The sequence below is a fragment of the Sparus aurata genome, chromosome 15 (assembly GCF_900880675.1).
Source record: "Sparus aurata chromosome 15, fSpaAur1.1, whole genome shotgun sequence".
Lineage (NCBI taxonomy): Eukaryota > Metazoa > Chordata > Actinopteri > Spariformes > Sparidae > Sparus > Sparus aurata.
In genome coordinates, this window is record NC_044201.1 from 23524663 (window position 1) to 23545821 (window position 21159).

Genomic DNA, 21159 nt, shown 5'->3' on the forward strand with positions numbered 1-21159 from the left:
GGTTGAGAATAAAATATGATGCATATTAATTTTCTCCCTCGGATTGTGCATATGCCTGTCAGTGATCGTAATCCGGCGCTGGGAACTGTTGCCCAAGCTGTCATGCATTGCTGCAGACAGCCTGCTGCAGTATTTTTTACGATGACATCATCCTCTCATCCTTTTGAGGGGACACCACGTGGTTGCTTGCCAGAGATGCAACAATTTACGATGCACGAATTAAAAACAAACATATATATTTTTTAACTGTAATAAACCAAGCCCATCGACTGGAGGAAAATAATGTCTAAACGGAATTGCCGGTGTTATAACTGTTATTCGAGCCTGTTTTGCTTCCATGGAGCCTTTTAACAGTTGGAACGAGAGACGTAGAATGTGATTGGCCAGTGTCAAGGGATACACAAAAATCAGCCAATCAGCGCGGTTGGCAGATTCAGGTGGTAAATCCTGATCCTGCCTCTGACTGTAACACGGCCCAGAGCTCTCTGCTCTCCCTCGTAGTGTATTTTTTAGCCCTGCCTCGGTTGCTTCCCTTCCCCTGTGCCGCCATTAAAGCCCGTCCGCTTGGTGTTTGGAAATCGGGAAGAGGATAAAAATGATTTAAAGCGTCCGAGCAGACGGCCGAGGGGGACGGGACTAGGGGGGGTTCTTTCTCCGCGGTATGTATGGACCTTCAACTGCCAACTAAACGGCGCACCAAAGAAGTAAATATGCGGTTAGAGAGAGGAGCCTGAGTTCGGATTGGAGTGGGTTTCTCTGGTCTTTGGAGCAGAGGGGAGGGAGGGGGGCTCCATTTGTTTTGGCTGTAGTGGGAAACCGAAGGAGTGTAAACACAGCAAAGCAAAGGTAAGGGTTTCAACGTTAGTCGACCTTCTTGTTGAGTTAATAAGGGCCTCTTTGGCAGAGAGGGGCAAAACATAATCCCGTAACGTTAGCGAGCAACCAGCTAGCTTGGCAGTAATTCCTGGCTGGCAACCGAACGAACGTAGCCGAACGTTAGTTGTCATGTTAACGTAAACAGCTAGCTAGCTCCGAGAGATGTTGTTAGCGACGGTGGCTGACTAGTTTGGTCAGATAACTAGTTGTAGCTCTAAAAGCACTGCTCATGTAAGTAAAACTCCGCTTGTTTATTTCATTCAAATTAACGAAGTGCACTTGACAAATTGCTAAGTCGCAAGTGACCAGGTTGACTACATTTAAACAAGGTATGGTTCTTGTTAGCTTTGCTCTGGTGGATCGTATCTCACGGTGTGTTGGTAAACTTGGAGGCGTGGTGTAAACACAGTACAGCCAACTCCTTTCCGAGCTGCCCGGCCAGATAACATTAACTTCATCTTCCTACCTTGTGCCTCAAAAAAAAAAGAAAGTCCCGATCTAGTTTGGACCCTTCAGTCCCATGTGTTGGCTTTTGGGGTGAATTCAATTTCAGTGCATCAGTAAGTGTCTTAACCAGTCACGCGCCTCCCTGCTGGGTGTCTGGTTTCATATGTCCTTGTCTCTTGTTACCCTGCTCGTTTGTAGGGCACATTTGCCTGGTGTATGTAACCGACTGTATGTGGTTAAATCCAGTGTCAGGTTTTAATAGAAGGAGGTTCAGTGTTGGACTCCACCGGTAATTTTATGTGCGAGCCTCAAAACATTGATCTCTTTTGACTTTGTGTAACAGCAAGAGGAGACAGTGTAGATTTTGCAGGAGTTTTACATTAAGTGAACCGAAGGCTGTCTGGTACAGGTGGCTGTAATAAAGCATGCTTTACCTTTTTATTTAGAAATCTACCACTGAAAAACTTCACGCAGAATCGTCCCGTTTGAATTGAGAAACATTCCTTTCAGATGTATTGTTAATCATTTTACCTTTCAGACTTTGATATTTTTCAATGATTTGGTGTAGTAAAGTTCAATATGTCCTGTCTGTTTTTTACCCTAGTGCACTGCTTGCTGTGTGATCTCCTTAAGAGTGGATCTGCCGAGCTGAGAAGCCCTCTGAACGGCAGGAAACCTCCCTCAGCGGCGGTGCGACGATGACCGAGCTGGTTGCCAAGTGGGCCTGTGAATACTGCACATACGAGAACTGGCCGTCAGCCATCAAGTGCACCATGTGCCGCGCTCAGAGGCCCAGCGGGGGTGCCATCATTACTGAGGAGCCCTTCAAGAGCAGCCCTGCTCTAGATGCCAGTCTGCACCAATGGGACCCTGCAGGCCTCAGCAACAGCCCATCCCAGGGGGGCTCCAGCTTACTTATTTGCCCAGACTCCAGTGCCCGACCACGTGTCCGCATTGCCGATGTACCTGAGACTAGTAGCAAGTGGTCATGTCAAATGTGCACCTACTTGAACTGGCCCAGGGCCATCCGTTGCACCCAGTGCCTGTGCCAGAGGCAACAGGCTCAACAACAACAGCATGTGCAACATGCAACCCATCAAGGACATCATACCCAGCAGCCACGCAGCCCCACAGAATCGCCCCAGACCTCAGGCTCTGGATGCCGCCCTGCTCCCCCAGCCACCACTACAGATCCCTGTGAGGAATATAATGACCGTAACAGGCTCAACACTCATGCACTTCACTGGACCTGCACTGCCTGTACTTATGAGAACTGGGCCAAGGCACTCAAGTGTGTGGTTTGCGACCACCCGAGGCCAAATAGTCTGCTAGCTGAGCCCATCGAACTGGCATCAGAGCCTGAGAGCCAACAGCCCTCCTCAAAACTTAATGAACAGGACAGGGACAACAGGAGGGGTGTTGTCGGGCATGTGGTCGGACAAGGACTCGGGAGTGTGGTAGGGGGGCTGGTGGGTTGTAGCAGCAGCCAGAGGAGGTCACCTCCATCCTCAAAACGGGAGTCGGAGGTGAACATGGACTTTCAGAGGATTGAACTGGCATCAGGGGCTGGGATTGGGAGCAAAGAGGAGCTGGAGGTGGATTTCAAAAAACTGAAGCAGATTAAGAACAGGATGAGGCGGACTGATTGGCTGTTCCTCAATGCCTGTGTCGGTAAGTTTCATGATATAAGACCTTCTTGAAGTATATTCAACTTGTTCCCCTTGTCTTTTGTTATTAGGTGATTAATGAGTAAACAGAATAATGTAAGGCAGGCCAACATTTCCCTCAATTTGTGTGAACAATTACTACGTTATGGTTTTACAATCTGCAGCTTAAATACTTACAATCCAGTTCGTATAGCCAAGTCCAGATGAATTTTTTTTGCCTCCTACTTATGCTGATATACTGTATATTCTCAGAAACCCCCTGCATTAGGCTAGTGTAAAACTTATCTACACAAAGGCCACCCACACTGTAGACTGGTGAATGTGGAGTGGGAGGGAGAATGAAAGTTTTAAGAACAACTAGTCATTGCTTTTTTCCCGTCTCTCACACACCACTATCTTACTCTTTCTCCTTCCTCCGCCATAACTACATAGAGTTCCTTCTGCGCACCCACGCAACCCCCAGTCGTTTTCCCTATCCGTCTCTGTGACTGACAATTCTTCTGTGTTGCACTGACAGCACACATTTGACAGCTACACTTGTATTTGATATCCCAGTGAAGCCTGTGTAGTGATTAATAGTCATATTATTTTTCATGCTGCTACATTCCTCAAAGCTAAGGAATCACTGGCTCTGAATGTCAGAAAAATCATCACCGTGGTTAGTTTGCTTCTGGTCCTACACCGGGTCTCTCACTGCATGTGACATGGTGAATTCCCTCATGTCTTTGTGGCTTGTCCCCTTGGGATACAGTCTCGTCTGGTCAGACTTTCTGATGTGAATGGTTGTGATTTCTTCTAGCATATTCAAGTGTTCGCTTTCCTTATCTGATCGGAAATGTCCCTTTCTACATTGTCTGCTAGAGGAAATGAAATCCAAGCTGTGTCTGAAATCACTCCCTATTATCCACAAGATTTATTAGACGTGATTTTTAGGTCTGTAGGAGTGGCATCCCCCTATTATTTCCTCAGTTAATTGATTAATCTTTCAATGTTGGGAAAAACGCTTATCACAGTTTCCCAGAGTGTAAATGGATAAATGCATATTGTATATAGTTTGCACTAGGGCTGTTAAATATAGCAAAATAAAGGTAATATTGTGACCATTTTTACATGCTATGATTGCCATTTGATTCATGATTAGTGGAAATGATCAGATTTGTATCACAATTTACATTTTCTCTAGCCATTCAAATCTGGATGATGTAACATTTGTTGGGGTCTGTACCAAACAAACACATCTTCTTACATCTAGAGAACAAGATTTGTGTGGATAATTCACATTGCCATATCATGATTTAGATAATATTTCGATTAATTGTGCAGCCCTACTTTACACACTACTTTTTGCCAATAAATCCACAGCTTAGCTTCTGAGATGCAGACATGCAAGTCACACTAATGCCACATCTGTCAGCTGTAACACAGGATCATGATGATTCTTAAGTATTTGATATCCAGTTTAAATGCTCACTATACAGAAAACTACCTAGTAGTACTAATTGATAAGGGAATAACAAAGGAATGAATGAGATGTGACCTAACTGCAGTCTCACAGGACATGGAGGGAGTTCAGTTTAGTTCATAACCCAGTTGTGGTTAGAGGCAAGCAAGTCTGTCCTGTGTTGCTAGGGAGGGTTCCCTGCTATTGACATATGGATATCAGTGAGTGTCAACAGTGCCCTCAAAGTTCTTACAGATGCTCTAGTTTCCAAAGGGGACCTGCTGCACTAAAGATAGCATAACCTACGCAAACATAAGTAAAACATAAATACATCTTGGGCAACAGCAATGACCTTCGCCCCCCTGCAGTGTGTATGACCCTTGACTCAAGTGACTTTGCTGAAATGTGTGGTTATACAGGTGCAGGATGAGACCTATTAATGGACCTGTCAATTTAGGTGTCTTAATAAGAAGTGTAAGTGTGCTAACCTCATAATACAAAGAAACTTGCCATAACATGTCAAAAATATCTGATGTGAAACACTATTCTTATTTCATAAATTTGTTTTTTCTGTGAGTTGGGAAATCACCGAAAATAATTTAGTTTACGGGAGCATGAAGCTGTCTATCAAGTAGGGGTTGTTATGGACCCCACCGGAGTTCTCACAAGACCAACCCTACTCCACCTTTGATCGGTCGGCTTTGTTGTTGACGTTCTTTATGTTTGACTCCACACAGTAGCCTTGGGAATGTCTGTTTTTCTGCAGTTTTGACTGGTAGAGTGGCCGAAGAGGTCGATGTGTTTACCAGCGAAACTACAGTTAAAAAACTGCATCAAAACAAACATTACCGGCGGTATTGTTTAGATTAACAGTTTCAGTCAAGCATAGAGATCGCAACCAACGAAGCCAACCAACCAAAGGTGAGGTGAAAGATAAGAAGTGGTTTGTGGCATGTGGTTTACCTTGTTTCTGTTGGCCACTTTAAAAATCTGTTAGCCTTATTCACTATTTTGATGATTGATGTTTCAGTCCTTTTTCAAGCAAAAATGTCAAACATTTGCTGGTTCCAGCTTCTTAAACATAAAAATAAGAACACGCAAACATAAGAAATTTGGCAGGTACACATTTGAATCACAAATAGACTTATTAAAGTAAGCTATTAAGATTAAAGTACCATTATTTGTCTGATGGCTGCTATTTTTTGGTATGATGGAGCTGACATTACATTTCATTACTGAAAAGAACAGACTTTGTGGAGGAAAAAGACCAGCACCAATTAGCCTAATCCATTCTGTCTCATCAGTCTGTCTTTAAGTTAACGCCTCTTTGCATTTTTTGCGCCTTTTGTGCTCTCTAAAGGATCTGTGGGTACAGTACTGACTGCAGGGCTACAGGCACGCCCACACTAATGGAGTGTTTTGTGGAAAGTGGCTGTGATCCCTCTCTATCACACTGCGCTGCTATTGTGCAGTTTCTCTCCTCATCTCTCACAGTGTTAGCCAGCTCCACATGGCACAGCCGAGTCCTTCCTCCCACTCCATGTCTCTCTCGCTCTCACTCACACACAGATTATGCAGCTGAGCATTGTGTGTGGTCCTTTGACGTGAGAACAAAAGCTCAACAGTGTTTAATGCTGTCAAATGTACGAGAGAATACTACATGGCCATTTACTGTGTATGCCAGAAATGGAAAGAGAAATTTTGTACAACTGTGTAGCACGGAAATGAATTCCAACTTTGTGGATTGATTTGATTGTATTCTGTCAAAATAACACACCAGTCTAAACAGTTTATCCTCCCTCAACAGCAAATAACTTATGTTACTGTGTTGCTGGTTTGTTCATAGTGACTGGGGCAACTTTGTTTGTGTTGGGCTGATAATACAACCATCCACATTTCTGTCTAAGCCGACTTTTAACGGTGCGTGTGGATTTGGAGTAAAAATATCCAATCCTCTAGCCTCAGGATTGTTCACTATTGTACACGACACAAAAATACATGCACACCATCCCACCCTTTTATCACTCCTGCCTACATTAAAACACAGAAAAGCCCAAAAATGGTGTTAGGTCGAAGCATCAGATGTATTTGAGTTCATCGTGGACAAAACATTCACAGTTGAACATCAGTGTAGTCAGCATATGGAAAAGTATTATAACATTAGAGCAAAAGCTATAGTATGTTTTCTCTCCGTATAGTTTGACTGGTTGTGGACACAAATCACTCCTGTCAGTTACATTTGTATGTTGTGCCAAAAAAGGTAAAGAAAAGCAAACACCTGCATCTGTCCGATCAAACACATCCTTCAACCCCCATGCTAAGATCTAAGACTGGAGATGATAGTGAGGGGAAAAAATCACTGACAGATTACAATGTGGCCCCCTATTGTCTTTTCCCCTTGACTTCAAAGTCAGCGAAGTCTCGAAGCTGTTACAGCTGCGACAGAGATAAAGCACATTCTGATCTCTAATATTTTATAGTTCTCGGTTGAGCACAGAATGTCCTCTGCACAAGGTTGTTCTGAAGATAAGTTTTGTGTCCATGTTGCACATGCATGATGTGATTTTAAACAGTGATGAACAACTAGTTTCTGTTTGGATTCGTCTTTTAAGCAGCATGATGCAAGCGTTTTACCGTTGATCTTTGATTTATGAAAGGGCTGCACAATAAGGTAAAAAATTATAGCAATTATTTTAATATTCAGTTTGCAACGTGATTCACGATTAGAAGAAATGATAATGTCTGCAATATGATCTTCTTTCACTGAAAACACGTAACACATTAAAGTCGTGATGCTGTGACATTTGTTCTGGTCTTTATCAGACAAACACGTTTTCTTACATCCGGACAACCATATTTCTCAGGCCAGGGCATCTCTGCAGCACTACAGTACTTTGTTATAATGCTGTTTTGTCACAAATTTGACCTTTAACTGAAAACTGCAGCTGCTGCCGTTTTGATAATGTTTTGATCAAATGTAATCTTTGTGCAGATAATTGTGTTTTTGAAGGTCTCTGTAAAAAGTAATACGCTTTAACAAATGAGACCTTGTGTTAACTTTTGATTATCATACAAAATGGTTCTGTTTTGTGCAACATGTACTTCTTACTATAGTGAATGTCTGTATTAAAGTATCAAAATAGTCTTCACTTTATTTTTTTCTTGACATTTTTCCTTCTCCCTCTCTGCTTGAAAGGTGTCGTGGAAGGCGACCTGGCAGCAGTAGAGGCCTACAAGTCATCAGGAGGTGACATTGCACGACAGCTCACGTCAGACGAGGTGCGTCTATTAAATCGGCCCTCAGCATTTGATGACGGTTTCACGCTGGTTCACCTCGCCATCCGCTTCCAGAGACAGGACATGCTGGCTGTGTTACTAACAGAGGTCAGTGCAGACAACCAACAGTCATTACTCTCTCATGATGAGATTTCTTCTTTAAATTCTGTTCACACTGCAACCACACACACTAGATGTGACCACTTTAATCACTTACTTTACATGTTTGGTAATCGATCACCATCGAGGTGTACATTTTTACATCACTAGCCATGACGCACCACTGAAATGTGCTTCTCATGCTCCCTCTCAGCCTGATTTATAAAAAGGTTAAAGTTCGAAAGATTGAGTACTTGTGCAATTTACAAGCTTTACTGGAGGACATAATGTAGATGGATCTAAACTTGCAGAGAACTTTGAAGAAAGGATGACCCATTCATGTGGTAGGACAAACAAATGCCTGTAAACTGAAGCACTGCGAGGTTGCGCTAATAACAACTGTCACTTCCAGTTAGACAATTAGTGGAGATATGTGAACTTGGAAAACTTGTTTATTTCGGTTGTAATTTTCAGCTTTAACTGTATGGTTTAAAGATGTACTGTATATAAATTGTGGCCAACCTCTGGGACATTTCTACTCTGTTTATTTTATGTACTGTGTTGCTTTGCTAGCGGCCTTGATAAACCAAGCCTACCCAACAGCAACATCTACCCACCGGCCAGACTAACTGCTAGTTTTGGCTAAACTAAAGCTGTCATTTTCTTTAGTTTGTGGCCCCGTAACACCTGTTGTTGTTGTATGAAAACTTCAAACATGCATTTTAGATGAATGAGATGTAAATTCTTTACACCATGAAAAAATGTAATTACAATATTGTATGGATACAGTATGTAATAGACACGAGTTAGGAGTTTTATACAATGATTTAAACAGGTAAACAGACAGAAAGTTTCTTCTGTCAAAAAAAAGTAAAACTGGCTGAACTGATCTCCTAAGTTTTAGTAGTTATTATTTAAGAATATGAGTATATCCACGTATCGGAAATGATATCCTTAAATTATGATAATATTTGCAGCTTTTTGTTGCATCTTTTTAAAAGATTGTTGCTTTTTTTAAAAGAAGAATCTATCTCATAAAGTCATACGATGTACAACATGGTGAAACTGGTTCTCTGCATTTAACCCATCCTGGAGGAGCAGTGTGCAGCCAACATACAACACCCGGGGACCAACTCCAGATCTAAGCCAATGCCTTGTTCAAGGGCACTGACCGGAGAATTAACCTAATATGCATGATGTGATGGTGAGAGAAACCAGAGCACACGGAGTATACCCACTGTGCACCACTGCCACTGTGCTTTTTTCTTGTGTAGTCTGTTAATCTCAACATCCATTGAGATCAGCCAGGAGGAATCACGAGTGCAAATGTTTAATAGAAAGGAAAGAGAATTGAAGTAAGCCACATACGGTGCACAGGGATCATAATAATTTCACTTTCTGGTCTCTATCGTTGTGGCTGTTCCTGTATTAGAAATCATTTTATGTAGTTTTTTTTAAATTTCTATATCCCGTGTTGTGTGTGTCTAGTGTGCACGCACGTGCGTCTACAGTTTGCATCTGCTGAGGTTGAATGCAGCTCGCTTGCCGTCAGCACTGTGATCCCAGATTATCTGTACACACACCTCTCCTCCCACACTCTGGCACTGTCCCAGTTTCTTTTCAGAGGGGGTCAGAGAATAACCGCTGGATCATGCCCCAAAAGCACTTCAAAGATGACAAGTGCTCAAACATCAAACAGACAAACAGAGACATTTCTTTTCTTCCTCTTGGAGGCAATTTATATAAGATGAAGGAAAGTTAAATAGAGTCATGGATCAATGTAAAGGAACAGTTTTTGTAAGTATCGAGGCATTCATTTTCTGACTGTATATGTGCAAAAATCATGTCGAGCAGTCAGGATGCATAAGATGGATTTTACCTGCTTCTTATGGTTGATATGGATAAGATGACTGATAATTTTACATGTTAGGTTTTGAAAAAGAAGTTCCTAACCTGTAGTTTATGCACACCTGTGGTTAGGACGATCAAGATAAATATTTAATCAGATTTGTTGTGTTAAACCTTTTTGTGGAACATGTCTTGCAAATCTCAAAAGTGTTGCTATTTACTGGCTGTAATGTAATTGTCAACTGATAACAGATACACATTTCGCATTATTGGGTCGATAATTATTTGCACCTCTGTAGTTCTTTTTAAAACTGGCATCTCCAGAATCTTCACATTTTAGAAAATGTATTTCAACTGCAGGATTGTCTCAAGCTTATCCCTCTGTTACAAGCAATTTTCCCTGTTTTGTTTTTACTTGTAGGGAATATCGGTTCGGCTAAAGAATTGCATATGTTGTTGAATATTCACAATCCCTACATAACTTCACTCATCCAGCTGATCATGAACAGTTCCCTGACCTCTGGTGTTAACAGCTTTTTTTAATGTTTTAAACATGATTTGTCCAACTTCTCCCTCTTCTAATACTGCCTTATTACATAATGTTTTAGACTCTAAGTGTCACTTTCTCCACACAGCTGAAGCCGTTTGTTTTTTTTCCTTGTAGCCCTCAGTGTAGGATTTGATCTAAGTGGTCAAAGCATGCGGTTAAACTAACTTTAGAGCTTTTATTATAGTTATTTTTCATTTTATTCAATTTTTTGTGGTTATGTTTAAAGTACAACCTTCTGTAATTGTTAATAAATCCTGTTCAATTCTTAGCCTCTGTCTCATAAACTCTTTATATTCTTAGATTGTCATTCCTTTCCTTTATCCTCTTCTCTCTGCAGGTGTCCCAACAGGCAGCCAAGTGTATCCCAGCCATGGTGTGTCCCGAGCTGACGGAGCAGATCCGTCGAGAGGTAGCAGCTTCTCTTCACCAGCGAAAGGGAGACTTCACCTGCTATTTCCTCACCGACTTGGTGACCTTCACCCTGCCAGCAGGTCAGCACACAAAGAAACAAATATGAGCAAAAACACAAGGTTTTTGGTCTAGGGAGTTGGCTTTAAAAACAACTGTGCACTCTCAAATTATTGAATAACATATCATGGATTCCAGCAGCTGTCAAAGTGTACTGTATGTGTTTTCTATAAGGGGAACTGTAGCTGAAGAAGCCCAGTCTAGCCGTCCCCTCTGGCTTGCCAAGTGTGTGATAGAATGCTTGTTTTGTTTACTTGTGGCATATGAAATTGCTTGTTGTTGTGATGCTGAGGGGACATAATGCTACGGTTGTCTGTCTCCTACTGCCAGAAGACGGAGGCTACCTCTGGCTCACTGTTTGAGCATTGTTCATGCATACTGAGTGTACCAGCCTGCCAATGATCGATGTTTCTCATTCAAAACAAAGCTATACTTAGCATTTTTTGCCAGTGTCTGTCTGTAAAATTGCACGCATTCAACGCTAAATGTCAAAATTCATTGTGTGGAACAGCTATTATGGTTCAGTCTATTGCTGGTAGCTAAGCTAAGGATTTTTGTTACGCAGTGTTTTCAGGACAATGTGGACCTTGGCTTGTGGCCACTATAGAAAGCTGTTCTGTTCAGTTCCACAAAGTCGATGCATTCATTTATTTTAGCTAAAGAATACGCTACTGTGTTGACAAGAGCTCCAAGCATGCAGTGAAAGCCCGTGTCTATTGTGGAAAGAACAAAACATGATGGCTTGAGTTGAAATGAGCCACGACAGAGATATTTTCTAGTTAGCCTTTCCGTTAAGTGTTATAGATGAAGTCAAGATTAATGCATTCATCAAATAGAGTATAAATAAAATTAAGAGTTAATTTTCCCTGCACTTGTGTCTCCTCTGGTAACACCCTTCTTTTGATTTCTGTCACCCATGGCTTTTCTTGTTTTTATGTTCCAGACATCGAGGACTTGCCCCCCGCGGTTCAGGAAAAACTATTCGACGAGGTGCTGGACCGAGACGTACAAAAAGGTGAAACATTTACTCTGTCTACTTCGTGACTTGAAATGCAACTGATTTGATAGAGAGAAGCCAGATCCAAGCCGAAAAAGATGGTCTGGTGGCTTGGCAAACAGAAAGAGCCCCCTCACAAACTGTATACTCTACCGGGAGGGCTGCCGACTGCTGGCGGTGTTATATTACTTGTATATTCCCTCTTGCCAATGCAGTGTTTTGCTTGCCTGCCTGTCTGTCACTCTGCCTGGCGATCTGTCTTGTCGTGTGTACTAGTTGCGTCTGGCCTAATCAGCCTAATTGAGTTTTAGGGATTTCTCTGATCCCCACTGAATGATTGCGCTTCCTCTCAGCCCACACACCCATATATAAACACAAGTTTAAAAAGGCATCGCTCTTCTGGAAACACTTTCTCTCTTTGGTGAACTGTGTCTTTGTGTGTCTTGTTTAATCAGCCCAATGTGTCATGTTGAGAAAGGCAGAAACCCCTATTTCACCTTCAAGGTCCTCTCTGGTTGTGTTTGCTTGTACAGAAGAAACAAGTTTTGGCAGAAACATGAAACGCTCAATTGAATCGAAAACCTTGTCTCCTCTCCTGGGTTAAGGGATTAAGACAAGGTCAGTTAACGCTGCTTAAAACCTGATTAACTGACCTTGTAAACCCTTCACCAACTTTCTAAGCAAGACAATAACCCAGGGCAGGGAAAGCATCACAGTAGCGATGTAGCATAATGAAAGGAAAGATCACTACTAGAAGCTTTGAGTAATTGCAAACAGAATAATTCAGCATTTTAAGATGAGATAAACCATATTGATCATCTTCTGTTGTTTTTATACATTTTAAAGCTCCAGCTACTAAATAAACCAGTTTCATGATCAAGGTCACAGCAAGAAAATACTGTGCTCTCCACTACAGAGCCATTTTTCTGATTGCACCACCAGTTGAAATGCTCCAGCCCTACAAAATTTCCATTCACGTTGTTGTGCCACATCATTAACAGGCTTCTATTAATGTATTAATGTAAAAATAATTCAATATTCCAGCACTGATACGAAAATATGTTAGAAGCAGGGGAGAGAAATCTGATCCAACTGACCACGTACACTCAGTTCAACTCTGCAGCCGGTTGTCGACTTCAAAGCTCCAGCCATCACAGACTTCCACTTGAATTTTATAAACAACATGCTTTTTTGTTTCATGCTGGGCTGTGATTGGCCGGTTCCATCGGCAAAAACACAGAAGACAAGATCAGACAGAGTCCTGTCTGTTCAGCTGCAAACAGCAATTCAGCTAAAAGAGACTGAGCCACACAACACAAAGCTGCATGCTAAGTGTGATATTTTAAGTTGACGCTTTCACGTGCACTGTGCAACACGTTACTTGTACCATAATAATTACAGTTAGCATGTAGGTTAATATTAGCAGATAAGAGGTATTTGGATACTATATAAAGTCTTGTTTCCTACTGTAAGCTGACTTCTCACGGTCGTCAGGGTTTGTGGTGTACATGCAGGGCTTTGCAGACATTGTTCTGTCAAATCTATTCTGACAGGTGTGAGTAGTCATTAACATTCTGCACAAATAGTCCTTTTAAATGCCATTACCTGTTATGCAACTCAGAAAAAAGCCAACTATGACTTCTTTACCAACCTAGACCCGCCCGTACTGTTGCATTTTGTAGCACAATGTGTTCTCTTTGAGATCAAATAGTTATTACCACTGAAAGGTTTTGCAGAAAAATGTAGCACTCAACTTTTTCCCTCCGCTCTTCTTCAGAGCTCGAAGAGGAGTCTCCCATTATCAACTGGTCTCTAGAACTCGGGACTAGATTGGACAGTCGACTGTACGCCCTGTGGAACCGCACGGCAGGCGACTGCCTCCTCGACTCGGTGCTGCAGGCAACGTGGGGCATCTACGACAAGGACTCAGTGCTCCGCAAGACCCTCCACGACAGCCTGCACGACTGTTCTCATTGGTGAGGCCTGCAGACAACATTACAGTGTGTTATAGTTCTTTCAAAGACAACCTGTGAACAGTATGGCATGCTGATTTGCATCTAGTTTAAGGCAAATGCAAACTGTGTTAAGCAGACTGAATGACACAATTTATGAAACCCCTACAGATGTACTCACATCAGTTTTTATAAAGCAGGCTACTGTAGCTATGTGCACCTACTAAAACTCATATAATAACAATGACATTAAGTACTTATATGATCATCTAAAAATAGTCAAATTATCGTACGTTTTGGCACTTATAGCATTACCGATCATATTTCATACACTGGGCAAAATAATTGTACAGATGCTGTAAGTACATCTGGCAACACCGATCAAGTCTCTCCTTGAGGCAAATTTTCATGATGCATACGTGCTTTTTAAAATGGTCATACCCTGGGCAAAATGAGAAAAGTACAGAGTCAACAGATTGTGTTGCATGTGCATCATAAAAGTGCAAGCAGTCTGAAGCGCTCCCAGTGACGTGCTGATATTATGGTGCATCCATATTGTTTATCTTTACACTTGAAGCATTTAGACGACAGTTTTACACAAAAATATGAACCAGTTGAGTTGGTGTCTTGGTCAAGGACACGGAAACAGCTGGAACTTGACATTCAGCAGTCTCAAGTTACATTCTGTTTTCTCTGAGCATTGCATGACTGTGTTGGAAATTGGGACATGCGGTTTAAGGTTGGGATATATACCCAGAATCCAATGTCTGGATTGCCAGCTCAGATCAGAGATTTGATGGGGAAATGAGAGGCTTTGAAGAGGGCTTTAGACCAGTTGGAGAAGACACACATTTCAGAGGAGATCCATAAAGTCTTCGTCAAGTGTAAAGAGGGGCGTGTTCAAACACTTGAAGACCTGAGACTGATTCTACATGAACACAACATCCCAGAGTGACTCATTTCTATTTCTAAAAGCTGGTGGGTTTTTCAGTGAGACAATTACTATTTAGATATGATGTGTAATTACCATCTAACTTCAACCAAGACAGAGATGGAGGCATGCGGTGAACAGCCGTCACACGCCTTTGTGCACAGAGAGGTCAAATAATGTCTCAGACAAAAACAAAAACAGCTTCTGTGTGTGTGTGTGTGTGTGTGTGTGTGTGTGCGCGTGCGCGTGCGCACGTGATCTGCAGGTTCTACACGCGCTGGAAGGAGTGGGAGTCGTGGTATTCCCAGAGCTTCGGCCTGCACTTTTCCCTGCGGGAGGAGCAGTGGCAGGAAGACTGGGCTTTCATCCTCTCCTTGGCTAGTCAGGTACATGCCACATGAAAGCAACACACATTATTATAGCGGCTTGATGTGCTTAAAACGTGACACACTGACGATCTATGAATTATGCAAGCAGCTTTAATGCTCTTACAGCAGTTTACTTTCTGTAATGCCTCTCAAAGTGCATCCTGTCTGTCATCAGCACTTCTCGCAGCTCTGCGTGACCTCATAGACTAAGTATGTGGGAGTGTTGTTATTATATCTGGGTGTGAGAGCGCTGTAATTGTGTTTTTTTTTTCATGTTTTAACACTTTGAGTATGCTGGGGTAATTTACTGGAGGGAATGTACAGTATTCAAGGATCCCTGCTTTGTAGTTTGACCGACACCGCTGTCTTTCTAACTGCTCTCTCCCTGCATGTTGTGTTGTTCTTTTACAGCCAGGATCCAGCTTGGAGCAGACCCACATTTTTGTTCTTGCACACATACTTCGCAGGCCCATTATCGTCTACGGAGTGAAGTATTACAAAAGTTTCCGTGGCGAAACACTCGGGTACACCCGTTTTCAAGGTGAGCATTTAGTTGAGAGCTTTGGACTTCAGTTGTTTTGGCCAAATATGATAAATTGTGTGAGTGCAGCGCCATTCCAGTGGGCGTAGAAGGACTAGACTTCCCTTGTGAAATAACTCCAGCCTACATGTGTCTGCATAGCTGACATAGCTGACATAACTGCCCCTCTGATGTGTCAGTAATTGCTATTTACGACATGTATCAGTCGAGTGTCCTTCATTTAAGGGGTATTTTAGCACCGTGTGACTCAAAATAACAAGAAACATAACAACAACACCCCCGCCTGCCATAAGGGCACATTTATGAGTGAGTGTAATGCTGGAAAGTGTTCCACATACGCACGCCCAGATACTTCTTAGACATATGTAAACCATCAGGACCTGAGTCAAACAATGTGGAGTGTCGGGGGCTACGTTTATGGGCAGCAGTAAAAACGGCCTGGATTCAGTTTGCCTGCTGAGTGATGCTGCACAGAGGATGATGAAAGTGCTCCGTAATGGCCAACTGCTTGTGGTAAAGCCGGCCTGATGGACGTGTGATTTACCGTTGCCAGGAGCTAATGTAAAACACACAGAGGGAGGCGTGCGTATGGGCGCCTATAGAGAGAGGTGGAGAACTCAGCTTCAAGTGGTGACCAAGTGAACCCAGTAAAAACACAGCGGTTACTGGGAGAGGAGAGTAGCCAAACAGAGGCTGGTGTCAGTTACAGAGGTATTCAGGAGGGGTGTGAGAGCTGCTTTGTGTTTTATGGAACATAAGACATGAATACAGTCTGTACTGTTTTCTGCATTGTTATTAGTATGACCTGCATGTCATTATGCATTCACGTGCTGCTTGCACGGCCCCATTTCCTGACTCTGGAAAATCGATCTTCCCAAGTGCATCATGTCAAAATGTGGGAGCAAAAATACCCTCCTCCTTTCGTTCCTTTAAATGTCATTATAACTGATAAGTACTGGTATAACATGTTGTCATCAAACTTAATTCTGTTTTTTTCCAATGATTCGGTCGGCCCTCGGCCTTCTCCTACACACCTGTCAATCTTAGTATGCAAAAGCTGTACTTTTTTTTTTCTTTTTGACATTTTGAGATGGTTATTGTACCCTGAAAATGTCATACTGCTGCGATCCTAAATATTATGCATACAAATTTGGCATAGATACTTTAAATCTTTTACCTAATTAGGATTTTGATTGCAGGACTTTTATGTGTAAAAGAGTATTTTTACACTGTGGCATTACCCCCCATGCTAATGGAACGGAAAAGAATACTTGTCCATCATTGGAATCTCTCCTTTAGCTTTTTCCTCCAAATCGTCCTAAAACATCAGAAGGCGGTTGCTTTTTCCGTCTCAGCTTTGGCCAAAAATGTTTATCATTCAGTGGTTACCCTCGATTTACTTCATTATCAAAACAGCAACTTCATACACTGTTTCTTTTACTTAATATGAGCACTTTGGTTCCCACTTCAGTAAACCTTTTTTTTTTTTTACACAGGCGCAGTAACAACATTAACATCTTTCTCCCTTCAACAGTAGTTAATTATGCGGTCGTCGAAATGAGTAATGTACTATATTGTATGACAGCAATGCTGAAGTGGATTTTTGTTCTCTGTGAGAGCTTATTTTATTACACTTAAAAGAACCAAAGGAGGGAACCATGCATCTGGTCAGAACTCATGCAAAAACAATGCTTTTGAAGTGTTAATTAACAGTAATTAAGCTGATATGCCATGCCACTTTGAAAGGGTTGAGCCAAGATGGATACATTCTTAATTATTCTGAAACACTCTTGGTTTTTACAGACATTGAAATTAGGCCATTATTCAGAAAATTGAGAAAGCGTTTGAAAATGTTTTAGAGTAAAGTGATGTCATGCTTGATAATTTAAATTTTCATCAAGTCAAAATGTATCTCATCTTGTAAAGTGACTAAAACTCTGTCCTCCTCATCCTCCAGGTGTGTACTTGCCCCTTTTATGGGAGCAGAGTTTCTGCTGGAAGAGCCCCATTGCTCTGGGCTACACGCGGGGCCACTTCTCAGCACTGGTGGCCATGGAGAACGACGGCTTCGACAATCGCGGCGCGGGCGCCAACCTCAACACAGATGACGACGTGACGGTCACGTTCCTGCCGCTGGTCGACAGCGAGAGGAAGCTGCTTCACATTCACTTCCTGTCAGCGCAGGAGGTGAGGACCGCCGTGTCCAAAGAGTTCTTCTTTGTCTTTATCAAATGATGTTGCATTATGTCGGAGAGGTTTTTTACTCCTGTGTCGACACAATTATATGATAGCCTGAGTTCAGACTAGTGTCACGGCTCCCTCTGATGGCCATGTTTTTTTCTCCTTCAGATGGGTAATGAAGAACAACAGGAGAAGCTGCTGCGGGAGTGGTTGGACTGCTGTGTGACGGAGGGCGGAGTCCTGGTGGCTCTTCAGAAAAGCTCCCGTCGCCGCAATCACCCGCTCGTCACCCAGATGGTGGAGAAGTGGCTGGACGGCTACCGACAGATCCGCCCCTGCGCCTCTTTATCTGACGGCGAAGAGGAGGAAGACGACGACGACGAGTGACAAAAATGAAGCGGGGGGTGGGGGAGGCGGTCTGCAGGGGGGGCGGGACTCCTCCCCACTCCTCTCTTACAGTTTTTTTGTTTTGTTTTGTTTTCCTTTCCTGACACGGACAAACTGTGAAAGCCTTCAGGAGAGGAGAGGGAACCACGAGCCCCCCACCCACCTTCCACCTCTGACAGGAGACACTGCTACTATTCTAGCTCATGCAGGCACTCGGACATAACACTTAAACACACATCCAACACTTAAGTCGGACAGACCTGAGACTGACTCCACTGCTGCACAGCACAGAATCGGGGAGAGAATAAAAAGGTTTACGAATGCAAACGACCTTTCGATTTGTTTTTGAGTTTCAAATGTAAAGGAAAAAAGGAATCTTTATCCATAGATGTAAATGCATGTGGTTGTTTAAAAAAAAAGAGTATACGGAAATATACCAGCATTGACTCAAATCAACACTTTATATCCGCTCAGTGTGGGCACTGACAGAAGCACACTTCCAAATTGATCTTTTTTGATGTTTTTTCCAGTTGTATAAGAGTTGGCTTCTTTAGCATTTTGTTTTTGAATGGGCAGGGACAAAGCCAATAAATATCGTTATCTTTAGACAACCAGAGATTGTGTAATAATAAATGACTTTAATCCTTATTAATAAGCACTGCACATTTATTAAAAAAACATTTCTATAGAAATACAGTATCATTGCTTGAATTGAGGTCATATATGAAGCTCTTGGAAAGGGAGATTTCTTCCCTTTACAAGTTGAATCTACACTCATTTAAGGTTTAGCACACAAACATTCATGTTGGATCTTTGGTTTACCTTTTTTCAGACTGATTGAAATGATAAGTTGCGTGTGAGTGTGTGTGCGTGCGAGCGCGTGTGTGTCGTCTCTGAACTTACTCTACGTATTTATTGTTTGGAAACATATTTGAGCTAATAATAAGAGCTTTCTGTATATTTTTCTCCTTTTTCGTGTTTTTTTTGTTAATTATTCTTTCAATCTTGATGAAGACACGTTGCACAGAAACACTGTTGCTGTGAGGAAAGAACCAATCATGACCATCAGTGAAAAGTTTACTTGCGTTGTTGTGTGCGATTTAGTACCTCATCTGGATGCCTAAAATCTGGTGCTTTTTTTTCAGTTTATTTGGGCGGGTGAGTGTGGGAGTGCGAGGCATTCAATGTCCACATCAAACCCAGAAGTCACACTTGTCTCATTGTTGTTTCCCCATTTCCTCTTCGTCCCCTTGTTTCCTTTTATAGCCTTCGTTGTGGAGTTCACCCTCATGGTACACGTCCATTCACTTCCTCTGTAAACGCCTGTTTGTTGTCATCATGTGAAACCATCTTTAAGTTGTTTTTTTTCGATTACGGTCGTTGTGAGAGACTGCAACATATAAAACCAAAGCTGACAGAAAAAGAAGAAAAAAAAACCACGAGTTGTCGTTACTTTTTTTTGCTGTGAATGTTTGCATTTTGTTTTTCCTTGCCATTGCGTACTGTAACCTCTTTCGTGTTTCATTCAAGTCATACACATTTTTCAGCATTACCTGTATGTTGCTTTGTATTTATGCAATAGTTGCAGTTGTGACTATGATGGTTTGTGGATTTAGGCCTGACTTCACTATACAGAGTGTAACGCAATGAACAGGCAAAATAAGGAAAAAAAAATAAAGGAAAACCTTTTTGAATGTCCAACTAAACCGTTTCCTGTCGTCAAATTCTGTTTATTCATGTATCGATGAATGCTATGATTTTACTATTTCAGAACAGAAACCTTTTAGCATCGTGCCACGAGATATGTGTCTTTGAATATGAATTATATATGAGTTACTTTCACAGGAAGTCAATTATTCATGTTCAAGTTTTTGAAGCTCTTCTCGATCACATGTTCTACAGCACCCTCTAGTGGAATTATAATCTGTGACACTTCAGTACAAGCAGATCAACTGAAGGTCATAAATTAATAAACACCTGACAAAATTAATATTTAAAAGATGGTCTGTGACGCACTAATGTAGGCATTTTGTTTATAAATGTGTTTGTCAGTACTTACAACTGCTCTCATTCCTGGTGTATAACGAGGGACTGTCAATAAATTACCATTTGTTTGTTTGAGTTGCACAAAAACAATGATTCTTCATGCTGATATTAGATGATATTACTCAAAATCAATGCCAAAATGTCTTCCTATACAGACTGAATGAGACAGACCTCTAATAAAAACATGACTCATTTAGTTATACAAATCAGTATTGGATTTGAACCACTGGGTAACATGACATGAAAGCAATTGAAACATTTTCAAACAGAAATATAAATATTTCATTAAAAAATTCATTATCTGCATTGATTTTGAGTCAATGGGTCAAATGACCTTGAAGCTAAAAAAAAAAAGGAAAAAAAAAACAGCTGATGTTTTCATGAAAAATGGTGACTTTACTTTAAAATACTGATTAAAAAAAAGAAATTCCACTAAAATCCAATAAAAGCAAGTGTGTCTCATTGAACCAGTATAGGAGGAATATACAAAGAATACTAAAAACTGCAGATTTGTGTCTTTAAAATATTAATGTTATGACATACTTTTACCAAGGATATCATTATCTCTGATGACCATCGCATACAAATGTCTTTATCCGCTTGGAAATCATTAGAAGGATGCATCTTATTACTGCCGAACTTGCCTGAGAATCTTCATGTTTTTAAATTGTCTTTGAAATCAAAATCATTTAGTGAAATGTATCCGTACATCCGAGGTTACGCTGCAAACATAAACAACTGATAACTAATTCGGCATATTTTTAAGGATGCCAAAATGATGTCCGTCGCCAATAAACGTCAATAAATCAGCTTAGAAGCAATAGGTAAGTGACGCACCTTACAACTGCAGAACTCGCCTCAGAATTTGAGCTTTATTTCTCATCAAAGTCATCCAGTGATAGTTGTCCGTACATCTATGAATACATTGTAAACAGGAACTGCTGACAACTAATCCGGCATACTTTTAATAAGGCAAATTTTCCAAATTGTATAAAAATTTAAGCCAATAAAAAAACATTAAAAAACGGGGTTCCAGGTGGCCCGCAAAAATTAATTTATATCTTAACTTTTGACAAGAGAAGTT

At 41.5% G+C, this 21159-nt stretch overlaps 1 protein-coding gene across 3 annotated transcripts; it reads left to right on the top strand.

Moving 5' to 3' along the window:
* Window positions 1-425: 425 nt before the first annotated feature.
* zranb1b (zinc finger, RAN-binding domain containing 1b) lies at window positions 426-19735 on the top strand. Of its 3 annotated transcripts, none has more exons than XM_030442046.1 (10): window positions 426-846; window positions 1928-2994; window positions 7628-7815; window positions 10542-10695; window positions 11616-11687; window positions 13447-13645; window positions 14818-14938; window positions 15332-15461; window positions 17419-17648; window positions 17811-19735. In XM_030442046.1, exons 2-10 carry the CDS (start codon window positions 2022-2024, stop codon window positions 18027-18029), a joined length of 2286 nt encoding a protein of 761 aa, XP_030297906.1. In that variant the 5' UTR covers window positions 426-846; window positions 1928-2021; the 3' UTR covers window positions 18030-19735. The 3 variants fall into 3 exon arrangements, with proteins under 3 accessions (XP_030297906.1, XP_030297907.1, XP_030297908.1); XM_030442047.1 differs by having other exon boundaries at window positions 426-659; XM_030442048.1 differs by lacking the exon at window positions 426-846 and adding an exon at window positions 1085-1107.
* The last annotated feature ends 1424 nt before the right edge of the window (window positions 19736-21159 follow it).